Below are 14,966 nucleotides of genomic sequence, written 5' to 3' on the forward strand. Positions count from 1 at the left end.
GGGCTTGGGTCATAAGGCTTCTGGGTTGAAGGCTGGGCCTCCTTAGGAGCCTGAGGGCAGGGTCTGGGCAGAGCCCTGCCGGGGCCCCTCCCTCAGCAGCAGCTCCACTCCAGACTGCTCCCCAGAGCACAGCTTGGGCAGTCTTGCTCCCAGTTTAGGGCCCATCATCTGGTGTCCATGGGGCACCACTGGCCCCAGGCCAAGGCCAGCGTCCACCAGATGCTTGGCAGAAGCAGGTCAGGCGAGGTCTGACATGGTGGATAGCACGCTCAGAACTGGGCCTGCAGCCAGGCTTGACTTCTGTCCCCCCACCTCCTGGCTGTGTGCCTCTAGGAAAGTCAGGAACCTCTCTGTGACTCTAACAGGGGTACTACTGCGGGCTTCTGAGGCTGCCCGGGAGGCAGCGGGTGTGCCAGGCCAGACCCCTCCACTCTCTGCTCAGCAGGGCCTAGCAAAGGCCCCCGGCAGCCGTTCCTCCCTCACAGGGGGACCCTGGAGCTGCCCCAGGGAGGTGGCCTCAACCTCCCTTATCACGGTCCCTTAGGGGAAGTTTCCCCATGGCAAGTCTGTGCTAAAACCCACGGCCAGGATGCTGCCCTCGGCTACTGCCCCGTGCGACCTCCCCCCCAAATGAGCCCACATCGCGGAGCTTGTGTGGAACACAGATCCCAGCGTCTCACCCCCAGACCTGATTTAGTAGCTATGAGATGGAGCCAGGGAATCTGTATCCTTATAACTCAAGGCATGGTCAGGTCTGACCACTACTGATCTATGTGTGGTTCTCTCTCTCTTTTTTCTTTCTTGCTCACTTTTTTGTCTGGCATGGGATCCTTCAAATGGACATAGAGGTCCAATGTGCAACACATAAGAGCAGAGCTTCTTCTGGCTGACGGTAGGACTGGAGCCTTGCCTGCTAGTTCTTTCACCAGCTATGGCAACCTCTTGAGGGGCCTCTGAGGAACCCCCAAGTGTTCCATGGAACACAGTTTGAAAACTACTACTCATTCCAATTTCTTCCTCTACTGGGTAGAAAAAATGAGCCCCGAAGAGCTAGCCTGCACAGGGCTTGGCTAGTGAGGCTTTCTCAAGTTCTCTGAAGCTTCCTATTGATCAGTTGCCCCCCGGGCGAGAGCTTGGAGACTGCGGAGCATGATTACTGAGAACACGGACTCTGGAGCCAGATGGCTGGAGTTGAAACCCAGTTCTGCCTCTTCCTAGCTGTGTGACTTTGGGCAACAACTTCACCTCTCTGTGCCTCCGTCTGTTCATCTATAAAATGGAGGTACTGACAGTATTTAATCTTGGAGGGCTGTTGGAAGGATGATATGAGTGAGTATCTGCCAAGAGTTGGAGGCAGGCCTCATTTCGAGGCCAGGCTGGCCCTGGGTTTTGACACCTGTCTCTGTATACATATACCTCCCCGGGGTGACCTGGGGGCTTTCACCTCAAGAACCCAGGCTTAGGCAGCCTAATTGCTTCCCAGGGTCTAAATTTCTCTGTATTAGCCACAGCACAGAGTATGTTTCTACTTGGAATCTAGAACGAATTTTGTCACGGCTGGTGGCTTCTGGGGGCACACATGTCAAAGCCTCCCGGTTCTGAGGCAGAGAAGCCTGGAGTCCCTCACAGAGCCACACTGGAACGGAATCTGGACTCTGAGGAGTGGGCACACAGCTGGAGTGATGTCAGGATCACACAGCCTGAGGCCCAGATTTTACCCGTGGGGGACCTGTTTGGATCGAGTCGCCTTTGGGCTCAGGATGTGTATCAAGCTGCTTGTACATGTTTTCCCTGGCTCTGATTTGAACTTAAATCCACTCAAATCATGGGAACACAAGCCATGCGGCCAGTCCTTTCCAGGCTGCAAAACACAGTCAGCTCTCACTTCTGAGCCTGTGAGGAGGCGAGCGTTATGACGCCCACAGCATAGACGAGAGGACGCTGAGGCTCACGGTTAAACAAATTGCTCGAAATCAGATGCAGGACCAGAGCTGGAGTGTTTATCCAGGCCTGGCCTGGCCCCCCTGGTGGGCTGCAAGGGTCCTCCAGGTGGAGCATGGCGTGCAATTTCAGAGTCTCCTGTTTGGGTGCAATTAACTGCCACTTCCTGGTAATCCATTAAGAGAAAAATCAGACAAAACCTGAAACTCAGTTAATACCGGCCAGCAGTCAGCTAGTGTTTGCCGGGGACTCGGATTGAGAAGCACGGCTTCTGCGCATAGCCTGACCATGTCACAGGGCTCCCCCGGGGGATGGGCTGGGGACTGGGAAGTCCTGCCATTTTCGGGAAGAAGAGGGCAAGGCTTTCAGTGGTCACTTCTTAAAGACCAATCCTCTTGGGATGATTTTCTCATGGATTGTCTGTTGGGGATGGTGGGCCTAGCCCTCAGAGCGCAGCGTGGCACATTTGCGTATCTTTCGGTAACTGGGCTTTAAGGGACCATGTAGCCGTGGTTCAGGTATGAACTTCTCATACCCTCGCTGCCAGCAAGACTTACTGGAGAGTGACCCCTCACTGGTGATGTACTTGCTATTCTAACACACAGCCAAGACCAAACTCCTAAGTTATTTTATGTTTATAGGGCATTCTTTTAGAATATAAAATTACGAATCCTCTTATAAGATAAGGTTAATGACATGTATTCCCTCTTGATTCTTTATGACCACCAAGTTCTTTTAGTTCTTTTTCCACTCGAAAATGGGAACAGGTGGGAGGTGGGGGACGATGGCAGCTTTGGCCCCACCTAGTGGGGTTTGAACTGAAAAAACTTAAGAGCCATTTGTTCAGAGCAGATGGGCTGGGTGGGGGACGGGGGGGTGTGTTTGTGAGGCCGGTTCTGCGAAAATGCAGGTTTTTGGGTGAGAGGCCCCGCGGATATTTTACAACGCAAGTTGGTGAGCTGGCTGGTGACCTCCTATGTTACAGCCCCACCGCACCGTGAGTCCCCACCGGGCACTGGCGTGGGGCGGCTCCCGGGTCCCTGGACGGGACCCCCACTTCCTGTCGGGGGCAGAGCTGACCCCGAGAACCCAGCAGCTCTGGTGCAGGGAGGGGCCCCACAGCAGGGCAAGAAGAGGCAAACCTCTGTGCCCCAAACGGCTAGTGCAGGCCAGCAGCTCGTTTCTACTCTGCCCTCCCCAGTCTTCCCTGGGGGTGGGTTTCCTGGGCCAGCAGATAAAAGACTGACAGAATTGATGGAATAGATGCAGTCACACCAGCAAGGAAGTGCTAGGCTGTGCCAGAGGCTAAGGGTGGCTGAGGCGTAAACCTGGCCCTGCTGAGGCTTCCATGATGTCCCCTGCCCGGGGCCACCCCCTCACTGCCCAGATGGTGGTCAGGGCACTACGGGCTCCCTAGGTTTGAAGTCCAGCTCTACTGTTTACTAGCTTCTTGACCCTGGATGATTTACTTAACCTGAGTTTTCTCACCAAAAATACAGGTTGTTGGAGGGTTAACTGAGTTAATGCATGTAAAGTGCTCAGCACGGACTGTGGCCCCTGGTAAGTGCTTAATAAATGTTAGATATTATTATTGTTATTATGTTACTAGGTTACATCTGTTGGAGCCTGCCAGCACGGGTGGGAGAGCACGCAGAAGGCCCACTGAGTACAGCCGTGCAGGTTGTGCACTGTACAACTCAGGGCACCATTTACACAGTAGTGCCTTCTGGAGTAGTGTAGTGCACAACCTGTGGGTCTGTACACGGGCCCCTGGGCATCCCTACTTCAATTTCTAATAGGTACCACTTGAAGTTGGGCCATCTGGGGCAAGGTCTCAAAGAAGATAAAGGAGGTAGTATGATTTTTGAGTAGAGCTATGAAGATTTGAATAGGTATGGCCCAGTCCTTGAAAAGGTTACAGGACTGTAGGAGCAACAGTTAGGATCTTGGCCAAGTCACTGGGCTCTGGACCAAAGTGTTCTCCATCTGTCCAGTGGGGGTGGGGTGGTTGGGCTAGTTTCAGGTTGGCAAATGGGCTTTCTCCTTGTATACCAACTCTGACGGATTGGCAGTGGCTGTCTGAGGCTTTGTAAAGTGAAGACATCAGAGGCCACTTTGGGCTGGGTAGGGAGGCCTCTTCAATCGATTGGTGATGTCTGCATGAGGCCAGGTATAGGAAAGCAGTGGTATGTGTGCTTGGGCCATTTGCCAGCCTCAGATTAGCCCCGTAGTTCTCAATGCTGGCTACACCTTAGAGTTACCAGAGAAGGTTTAACTACGCTCTGATTCAGGGCTATAGCCTGGCCTTGGTAACTGTTTTCAAAAGCTCTGCAGGTGATTCTAACATGTGGCTGGGTTGAGAACTGTAGGAGTAGATGTCCCTAAGTTTCCTTGCAGTCCTGAGCTCTACAACTCCTTGGCACGGTCTATATAGGTCACGGAGTTTTGAGCTTTCTTCCAGCAGAAACGATGGGGGGGTTTAAAGGCCAGTCTTCCATCAGTTTTATTGCCGGAGAGGATTTGTCTTTAAGTTGGGAGGCAGAGGTGGAGGGTGCTGGCCACGATCAGGGTTTGGGGTAGGCAGGGTGACCTCTTCTTGGGTCACAAGTGGAGTTTCACTGGAGGGAGGCCCAGGCTTTGCATCCGGGGGATCTCATGGGACTCGAAAAAGCCTGGCCCACACAAACTTTATCAGGAAAGCCCTGTGGCTCCCTCGATTTCTTTCTTAAGCTCCTCTCTGTCCCCAGGGAAGGTGGGATGTTGGGACGATGCAGAGGCCCAGTGAGGTCTGCAGGAAGTAACATGCCCCAAACTCACAGGCGCACTTTCTGGGCCTTTGGAAGGAGTGCCGGTGGGGAGAGGGAAGCAGATGAAAGCTGACTGGGGCTGCTGAGCTGGACAACGCAGGGCCAGGGAGCCAGGCTCGGAGGTGGTGCATTAGGACCACAGGCAGCCCTGGATGTGGACAGCTCCTCCAAATTACAGTCGGGGCGGCCAAGATGAGAGGTTTCTGGGAGGCCACCCTGGCCTCAGCCCCGCCATGGGCCCAGAATTCAGCCAGCTTTCTCAGCCCCTCCGGACCCAGCCCTGGAATTCCAAAGAGCAGGTCATGCACGGGCTTTGCCTCCCACCCGGAGCAAGATAGAAGCAATCAAATAACATAGAATTCAATAATATTTTAAAATAAGCTTTATTTAGTTTTTTTTTATATTTTATATTTGCATCCATGCCTTCGAGAAACCTTTCCCATGGGAAAAGTTATTTTCATCTAATTTACCCATTACTCATTCGCTATTTGACGTAGTTCTCTTAAATAAATCATCCTTAGTAACTCTTAGATTTATCTCCTAATTTACAAAAACTGAAATGAAAAGGAACTACTAAATCATTACCAGGAGTGGTTGCAATCTTATTTTGTCATAAGTAAAGGGCAAACAATAAAAACCAAAAGAAAAAAAAAATTCATGGGGGAGAAAAGTATTTTCTAAAATCTCTCTCCGTAGAGAAAGATGCCAGGTCTGGCCGCTCTCCCTCACCGCCAGGCTCGGTTGAACAGCTTAGCCCAAGGAGGCCAGAAAGATCCTTATTAGGCAGGGTACCCTGCCTTCTCCTGCCCAACCACCCCACCAAGTCAGAAGGAAAGGGAACAGCCTACTGGTGTTTTTTTGTTTGTTTTAGAGACTTCGGACAAAATACCCTATCCTTCTGATAGAGACGCTCCAGCACTTTCAAATCTCCTTTCTTATTAAGAGCTGAAAAACGTTACTGTTAGCAGAAAGCGCAACTACTATTGTGCAGAGGGTGGGTGAACTGAGCTGTGTTAGTAGTTAAGGTGGAGTGGGGGAGGGGCGGAATTCACAGGTCAAAAGAAAAGGGAAAGCTAGTTTTAGGCCTTAGGAGGCTCTGGCTTAGAAGCTCACGTGATCTCCATCACCCGGCGTTACAATGCACACGGTTCCTTTGCTGGTGAAGCCTCACTGGGGCCCACACTGCTCCCCAAATAGGCAGACAGATGTTCCTGCCAGCCTGTCACTCCTAGGGTGAGCAGGCTCAGGCTGTTGTGACAAGGGGGAGGACAGGGCCCGAGGGATCCTGAGAGATTCTGTTAAGTGTGACTGGAGGAACCAACCAGAATGGGGAGGGCAGAGAGGCTCTGGTGCTGGACACTGTGTCCCCAACAGCCCTTCCCTTGAGATGGGCACCTCCCCCAGTGACACCTGCCTGGCCGACATGCAGAATAACCAAGGATGAGACAGACACGGCTGCAGGAAGAACCTATGCCTCTCGAGGACCCTCATGGCACCGACTCAGGCCGAGGGTCCCTGTGGTCATGTGATTGGCTGTCTCACTCTGTGCTCAACCTCCCTCAAAAGACAGACCCAAGAGAAGGTGACCCTCCGCTCACTGAGGTCAGTGTTCCTTATTTAAGATAAATAAATAGATACATAAAGGCCTGGAGAGGAGCTATGGGGAGGGGGGAGAGAAAGGTGGAGTGCACTTCCATGCAGGGGCGGAAAAATGGGGGGGAGAGAGAGAGAGAGGGAAGAACGGAAAAAAGCAAGCTTTGAAATCCAATGGTCCCTGGGTTCTGGCCACCCCTAAAGTCTACCTTGCACAGTTTGGCAGCAGCATGATAAAGACAAGTCAACAGAAACACCCGCCTCCCGCCCACCCCATGGAAAAATATACATCCAATATTTATGTAATAATTTAGATAGAGCAAGTCTTCTGCGTTTGTGCAAATAAGTTAAACGGAACAATTTTCTTTTTTCCCATAAAGAAAGAAATGGCAACGCACTTTAAAAACTGGCAGGCCGTTAAAAAGAGCCCGTTTGACCTCTGGCACGCCCGAGCCAAGGCAAGGCCCGTCCTGGCCGGGCTCGCGGGTCTTGGCGGGGAGCGGACCTTACCCTGACCACGTGGGCAGCGGGGCGGCGGGGAGGGGGGGAACATCAAAAACAGACCACATCCTTGGGCAGACGGGCTCCAGAAGTAGCAGTTTGGACAAGGGACATTTACAAGCACGGAGTGCACAATAGTTTTGTTATTTACAAATACACAGCAGTCCTTCAAGTTTTCAAGTTTCATAAAAAGGAGGAGGAGAGGGGAAAGGGGGAGGTGGGAAGAAAAACCCCAACGAACCGAACAAAAAGAAAAAAAAAAAAGACACGGAAAAGAAACAAAAACAGAAACAAACCCAGATTAACAACACAACTGTATCGCTCTGAGGACGACAGAGAGTTGACAGAGTCACACACGGTTGGAGTATGTACATCAATTACAGAGGCGGCGCCGCAGGGGGCGGGGCCCGCGCTCGGCCACGCCCAGCACCCACGTGCGCGGGAGCTCGCGCGCGCGCGCGCGCACACACGCCCCGCCACGCACGCCCCGCCGCGCGCCCGCACCCCCCGCCCCGCGCTCGCACGCACGTCCACACGCACAGACACGCCTGCGCGCGGCAGGCGAAGGGAGGCGGGTATCACCAGTCCGCGTCCTCCTCTATGTAATAATCAGGGGCGGTACCATCAAAGAGGCCGGGGTCGAGGGACTTCCGCTGCTTCCCTCTGGCGAAGACGCGCGAGATGGAGCCGAATCCCATCTTCTCTTTCTTCTTTTTCCGTTTTTGGTCTTCAAGATCCTCTAGTGACTGAGGAGTCGGGCCGGGCGGCGGGGGTGGAGGGAGAAGAACAAAGCCACCTGAGCTGGGTGCAGGGGACGCGGGACGGTGGAGGGGACGCGGGACGGTGGAAGGGACAGGGACAGCCGGTGGGTGACGGAGCGGGGCCACCGGTGCGTAAGAGGCCAGGGTCTGCCTCCCCCCCCGCCCCCCCTCGTTCGCGGAGCCGACTTGGGCCCGTTGTGGAAGCTCTCCCGGACAACAGTGGGACCCATGCTAGGCAGTCGTGAGGGTGTCAGCGGGGTCGACCACGCTCACAGCAGTGCCTGCGCATCATAACCCTGCAGTAACCCCCAGCTGCTGCTGCTGTACTTGCCACTGTCCCTTAAATTCGGCTTGCCCACAACCCTGGGGTGCTTCCCGAGGGCCCGCAGGAGCGCCTCTGCGCACCGGGCTCTGGCTCGGTCCCTTGTCTGCGGGGACCCTGCAGCAAGGGTACAAATTTCCTGTGGAAAAGCCCCTGTGGGAAAAAGGGGACCCCAGGGGAGCCCGGAAAATGAGGAAGGAGAACCCTGAGCTTTGTGCCATCCAAGAGCAAGGACCCCAGACCTGAAGGCCCTGGATAAGAGGCAGGACTGGTCACGGTAGAGCGGGGGAGGGGGGGGCGGCTAGGGCCTGGGTTCTAGGCCTAATTATGTCACTACCCCTGGACTCTTGGAGCTCCTCCGGCCTCTCTGAGGAGACAACAGTGAGGATGGGAATAGGCTCCTGTCTAGGTAACTGAGGGCCTGAGGGTGGTGTCTACAGGGGGGCTTTACAATCAAAGACACGGGGTAGTGTTCTCCATCCAAAAGGTGGAGGTCAGACTAATTGTTCCCAAAACACATCAGAATTACCCGAATTCCAGGCCCCACCCCATACCTGGTGGGTCAGAATCAGGGTTAAAGGCCCAGGAATCTGCATTTGAAAGGTCTTTCCTGGTGGACCCTGATGCAGATGAGCAGTGCCTAGACCAGCATCTGGGAACCCCAGGACTAGACCGCTGATCTCAGAGACCCGCTTCTGACTCTCAATTCCTGTTTTCCTCCCTGTGGTCCCTCCTCACTCTGATGACAGGGTACTGAAATGTTAAAAATGAATAAAGAACAGTTTCCTGCAGCAAGGGGCCCAAAGAGCCTATGGCCTGGGTCATCAGCCTTTGGCTGCCAGAAGATACTCACCAGGGCAGTAGGATGGAAGATGTGTGATGCACTTAATAGGTCCACAGATTGGAAAGACGACAGGGAAGGGCAAACCAGGTACTGAGCCTGGCTCAGGCACCAAACCATGACTGACTGAGGGAGTGGCTAAACTCCTCTCTGCCTTGGGTGTCCCAAGTATGGAAGTGGGGATGCTGAGAGCCCAGGGGAACAAGGGGCAGGGGGAGTCATAGTTACAATGGGATGATGGGAGGGCCCAAGTGGCCAGGGAAGGACACCTACCTGTACAATGGGGTTGTGCAGGTTCTTCTGTACTGGGCCGGGACTGTCGCCCTGTAGCCAAAAGAGAGGGGGGAAATGAAACAGCAGGGACACACAACACATGGGAGCAGAGGTGGCCCATGGAGAGTGGGGTCTTCCATGGAAGGAAGCCATCTCTTAGGAACCACCTTACCTCTGTACTGGGGAACCCACCCCCGCCCCTGAAGCAAACACTCCCAGATGGCTCAACAATGGCACCTGGGGTTTGAGATGCTGCCTGGACCAGAGGTCCTGGGGTGCTCTCCTGCCTGCTCAGACCTCTTGACCCCCAACACCCTCTGACCAACAAATCAGTCACTTGAAGACTTCTAAGATCCTGTCCCAAGTGGTCCATCAAGTTGGAACTGGAGATTGGTTATACTTGGTGTTGCTCATAAAGAAATATAATTTTAAAGAAAAAAAGCACAAAAATAAAGAATTTCAGGACAGGAAGACTCGGGAGACTAGGTAGCTTCTAATTTCCCCCACAAACAATTCAATGCATCTCTTATTTTGTGGAGGGGTAGGCAGGCCTCATGGGCCTGATTTACAGATACAGAGAGGCTCCAGGCAATCCAGTGTGATGGAACTAATAATCAGTAGAGCTACAACTCCAATTTGGGACTGTTTCTTCCCGGTCCAGTGCTCCTTTCGGTGGGCATGCAAAGGTGGGTGTGCAAAAGCCTTCACTATGTCCTAGAATCTGGGTGCACTGCCTGGGGGTGCAAACAGATCATTGGGATCACAAGTCATTACAAGGGAGGCCCCTGATGGTTGTTTCCAGAATTGCAGGCAAAAAAGCCATGGAAAAAACAAAGTATGTCACTTGGGCCCAAGTCCATCCATCTTCTCCAACTTCCCTACACTTAGTCCCGACCTCTGCTCTAAATTAGTGGCCAGAGAATAAGATGGACAGGTCCTTAGTCCAGGCTGGGCTGTTCTGACCTGCTGTGCCAGGTCAAAGGCCTGAGAACAGAGGGTTACCTTCTGCTTTTTCCAGGCTCTTCTTGGCTTACCTGTGTGCCCATCTGTTGAAATGGGGGATGAAGGTGGCTGAGGGAGGGCAAGGATGGAACAAATGGTAGTTTAGTCTTTAGTCCCATCCCAAGGTTTGCAAACAGAACCCATCTGGCAGGCAGCTAAGACAGGTCTACTCTGGGCAGGGCCATCTTTGCCAAATTCATGGGGAAGAGAATGAGGCCAGGGCCCAGTGGAATGGCTGTCTTCAGACAACAGGCTTATGAAAGCACCCAGGTCGTGGCAGCAGGGCCCTGTGTAAGGTGATCTTGGAAATAAACAGGCTGTACCTGCCACCTGTAGCAGCTGAAATGTGTCAAGGCCAAGTCCGGCAAGAGGCTAGGCCAAATGCAATTCAAGAGGCCTTTAGAGAACCTTTCTGCAGAATGGACTTTCCAGCAGTATTTTGGCTCTCCGAGCCCCCTCGGGCCCACCATGAGAAGAGAAAATCTGGCCCCTGGGAAGGTCTTCTCATTTGGGGTGTGCGTGGCTCCCCTAGGTCTCTAGCCCGTGCTCTCTAACAAGGAGGACATTGTTGGCTGTAGATTCAGCTCAACAGTGGGCCCTGAGAACCAGAGGACAGCTGTCAGAGGCCCTCCAGTGGCCCCCTTCCTCGCCCTGGTTCTGTCATTCAAGACAGCCTCTGTCACAGGGGTTCTGTCCTGAGCACTGGTGAAGAACAAACTGCTTTAAGGAAGTTGAAAAAGAATCCCAGCCTTGAGTGGGTTTCAGGCCTGGAGCGGCCTTCTCCGCATCCCGACTGGGTGGGATAAGGCCCTGGGCCAGTGATCCCTGTTGCCCACGTCATCAGGCGAAGGCAACTAATTTTAAGTTCAGTCTTTACTACTTTTATTAGTAGTCTTTAGCTACTTTTCATGGTTATTGTAGATGGGAAAAAATGTTTCCCTTATGGTTATTCACATATAGAAAAGTTACTGATTATTATACACTGATTTTCAACCAGTACCGTTCATGTCCTTGGTCATTATTGGTTCTAATAGTTTTACAGGTTATTCTCTTGAGTTTCCAGGTAGATAATCATATCATCGGCACGTAAGAGTTATTTTGTCTTTCTTTCCCACTATATTCACCTCATTTCTTTTACATTATCAATCGTGCTGGTTAATACAACATTAGCTGCGTTTTTGAGAAAGCTTTCTCATGCAATCGAAGACCTAACTCCATGGTGTCTCGGTCTTCATGGCAGGGGAACCCTCCATATTATCAGCTGTGGGACAGAACAAAACCATACAGTGGCCTCCACAGCCCGCTCCCCGGTGTTTCTTGTTGGAGCCTCAACACGGCGTCCTCCTGTCCTCAGGCGCTTGACCCACCTTCGTGCCCTCACTCCTTGGGAGCCCGACTGGCGGCTCCGCCAGTCACCAAGAGTTAGGTGGCTAGGGACCTGCACCTCTTGGTAGCTGGCGCCCAGCATGCCATCAAAAAAGGCATGCGCCCACATGCCTTTGATTAAATAAGCAAAGCGAAAAAACAGAACAAATTCACGGGACGCCTCTCTAGAGGAAATATTTACCCAAACTCCTGGAAAATGAAAAAAAAAAAAAATCTGGCTCACTCCTGGAAGAAGGACTGAGAGCTGGGTCTATGGGGAAATGAAGTACTGGTAAGGCCCTGGGCTCTGGAAGGTCACAGCTGGGAGGAGAAGCCCACGGTCCCAGACGCAGGGACCCCGCCAGAGGTAGTCCCGAGCTGCGCAGACCCTGAGCCGACCCAGGCCTGCCTTCCTCTGGGTTTTTCTTGCCCTCCCGGACACAAGGAGCAAACAGGCCTCCTTTCTTTCTCGCCCCACATCCATCTCTTCTTGCAAAAAGAACAGACCAGGAAATGCCTTCGCCAGAGTGCTCCCTGGGTGGACGAGAGGAAACAGCGGGTAGGTCTTCACCCCTCCACCCCGCCGCCCTGCGGTTTCCAGGAGGGGCCCCTGGCCCCGGCCCTGCTGCTGCTGGCCTTACGTTGCAGAGGGAGTGTGTCCGGTGTCGAGGGGAGTTGATGTCGCTGGGCGTGGACGACCGGTCTCCTTCGGCGGCAGATGCGTCGGAGATGACAGAGGGCTGCCGGGAGTGGCAGGGGCTCACCCTGACCGCTGGAAAGCAGGAACAGCTGGTAAGTGAGGGGTGGCAAGAACGTCCCCGCCTGCGCTGACCTGCAGCCAGGCCACCCTACGCCCCCATTATCCAGATGAGAATGCTGAGACACAGAGAAGGGACTGCCTAGCCCTCTGCCCCTCCGTTCCACAGACCCACACGTCTCCAGAGAGCAGCTGCTGGGAAGGACTGCCCCTGGCCTCTGGATCCAATTAGGCCCTCTCCTAACCACAGCAAAGGAGAAGAGGCAGGAGTTTCCAGGGACCTTGGTGACTGTCCTCACAAGGCTCCTACCACCTGGACGTTCCCTGGATCCGGAACAATCCTAACTGCCAGTCAACACCAACTTCCTTAGTGAGAAGCCTGGAGGCCACGGCCAGATCTCCTCTTTCCCTCACACCCCCCACCCAGTCATCCTCAGCGCAACCCTCCAAATCCATCCACTTCTCTCCAACCCCAAACACAACCCCAAGTCCATCCACAACACTACCCCCAAATCTGTCCACTTCTAACCCCAAACACAATCCCCAAATCCATCCACTTCTCTCCAACCCCAAACACAACCCCAAGTCCATCCACTTCTCTCCAACCCCAACACTACCCCCAAATCTGTCCACTTCTAACCCCAAACACAATCCCCAAATCCATCCACTTCTCTCCAACCCCAAACACAATCCCCAAATCCATCCACTTCTCTCCAACCCCAAACACAACCCCAAGTCCATCCACAACACTACCCCCAAATCTGTCCACTTCTAACCCCAAACACAATCCCCAAATCCATCCACTTCTCTCCAACCCCAAACACAACCCCAAGTCCATCCACTTCTCTCCAACCCCAACACTACCCCCAAATCTGTCCACTTCTAACCCCAAACACAATCCCCAAATCCATCCACTTCTCTCCAACCCCAAACACAACCCCAAGTCCATCCACTTCTCTCCAACCCCAACACTACCCCCAAATCTGTCCACTTGTCTCCAACCCCACTACCACTACCCGAGCCAAAGCCACTGCTGTCTCTTGCCTGGAAGACCATGCAGCCTCCCAGCAGGCCTCCCTGACTCCATTCCTCACACTGCAGCAAAGCCAGGCATTTGGTCATCCTACCAGCCTCGGCTCATGGTCACTCCAGCTTTCTGACAGTGCCCGACGTGCGCCGCCATCTCCTCCCGGCCTTTGCGGGTCCTGCTGCTCATCAGGTACATTCTCATTATCCAGACCTCTCAGCCTGTCCTGAGAGAGGCCTCCCCCGGTTATCAGCTCTCCCCACACTTTTCCCCACCAAAGACTGTCCTCTGTTGATTTCCCTCCCTGTGCTAACTACCGTCTATCACCATTCTGTTTGTCAGCCCAGTTACACCGGGTTGTCTGTCTTCCCGTCTCCAATGTCTGCTCCATGAGGGTAGGCACGCTGGCTGTCTTATCCATGGTGACCTCTAGAGCTCACGGTGCCCGGCATGGAGCACGTGCTCCATCCGTAGTGGTGGAATGGATGGCTGAGCTCAGAAGGCACAGTCCTGGAAAGCCCCCCAGGCCCCCCACCAGATTGCCCTCCTGGCTGCAGGTGCCGGCTGGAGGAAGCACTTAATGCTCAGCAAGGCTGCCTCGGGACCTACTGTAGGCAGGCAGCATGTGAGCAGGTGGGGCTGTAGTAATCGGCCATAGGGTTGAACGCCGCAGTGGGCGGGGGGGGTAGGGCGCGGGAGAGGGATGGGCAATGAATGGGCTCTGCAGTCAGGGACTGGGGTTCCCAGCTAGGTGGGGGCAGCACCTGCACGTGGCACACAAAGGCAGCCACTCACGTGTGGCACGGCCAGTGGGTGCGGAAGCTGCCCGGAGGCTGCACCGCGCCCCCCGCCAGTGCCGGGAGCGAACCCGTGTTCCGTGGCCCTCCCACACATCCCGTGACCGCGTGGCGCTGTTAATCGAGGCGCTCTGCTGTCCCCCCGCCCCCCGCCAAGGATCCCGAGACCCTGGCTGGAGAATCCGTGCAGCACTCCCTAGACACAGTCATTGGCCCAGGGGTGGGCATGTGACCCAGCCTAGCCAATCAGAGTCCTTCTTTGGCATTTACTCTAAACAGAGAAAGAGCCAGTTTTTCTTTCTCCCGACTTCTGCGCTTTAAGACCTTAAAAGCCTGAACTTGCTGGAGACCGTTTTGCTGCTTTGTGGAAAGAGACGGCCTAAAGAGGAGGCCAAAGGGAGGCAGGCGGGGCCGAGACAGAGAGGTGGACACACCCCGATACTGTCCGGCCCGCGAGATACAGCTGTGCCTGAAGTCCATCTCTGGGACTTCTCAGTTACACAAGCCTGTGGTCTCTGCCCCACAAGCCCCCTAAGCAGCCACAGTGGGAAGAGAGGGGCTGCTTCCCCCCACTGGGGAGGTCAGCGGCTCCTAAGAAGCCCCCGCAGCCAGGGCGGGGCCAGGCTGGGGGCAGGACTCACCTTGCCGGTCTGCAGGGTGGGGTGTGTGTGAGTGGTACAGAGTCTGCTGGCTCTGCCGGATGGCCGCGGTCAGCGGGAGGTCGGCCTGCACCACCCACTCCTGGTTGCCGTTGAGCACCGTCTCCCCCGGCATGGCAAGTGAATGCCGCTTGGGGACGTCCTTGGTCAGCGTAGCTAAGGACTGCTTGGCCTGGAGAGAGGGCCGGGAGACAGAAAAAGACAATGTGATCGAGGTGACCTCTTGGCCTGTTGCTTGGCCAGGACCCACCATGGTGAGAGAGCCGGGAGTCCGACCTTGGTACCAGGTGATCTCTGGCTCTGCATCGCATTGCACTCAC

General features: G+C 54.3%; 1 protein-coding gene across 5 annotated transcripts in view; it reads right to left on the minus strand.

Annotated features, from left to right (window-relative positions):
* The window catches only part of KAZN (kazrin, periplakin interacting protein), a 1,036,128-nt gene that overhangs the window by 35,183 nt on the left and 985,979 nt on the right, over nt 1-14,966 (minus strand). For 4 of the 5 annotated variants that reach the window (XM_064589897.1, XM_064589898.1, XM_064589899.1 and 1 more), the window contains 4 exons: nt 14,629-14,818; nt 12,048-12,178; nt 9,040-9,090; nt 7,465-7,588 (listed from right to left, as the gene is read on the minus strand). In XM_064589897.1, the coding sequence (XP_064445967.1) occupies nt 7,465-7,588; nt 9,040-9,090; nt 12,048-12,178; nt 14,629-14,818 (496 nt within the window). Of the gene's footprint in view, nt 1-6,970; nt 7,589-9,039; nt 9,091-12,047; nt 12,179-14,628; nt 14,819-14,966 lie in introns of those variants that run through there. The other variant, XM_064589902.1, reaches the window with a different exon arrangement.

The sequence above is a fragment of the Mirounga angustirostris genome, unplaced genomic scaffold (genome assembly GCF_029215605.1).
Source record: "Mirounga angustirostris isolate CCGP_5_RB_7025 unplaced genomic scaffold, mMirAng1.0.hap1 SCAF_4, whole genome shotgun sequence".
Lineage (NCBI taxonomy): Eukaryota > Metazoa > Chordata > Mammalia > Carnivora > Phocidae > Mirounga > Mirounga angustirostris.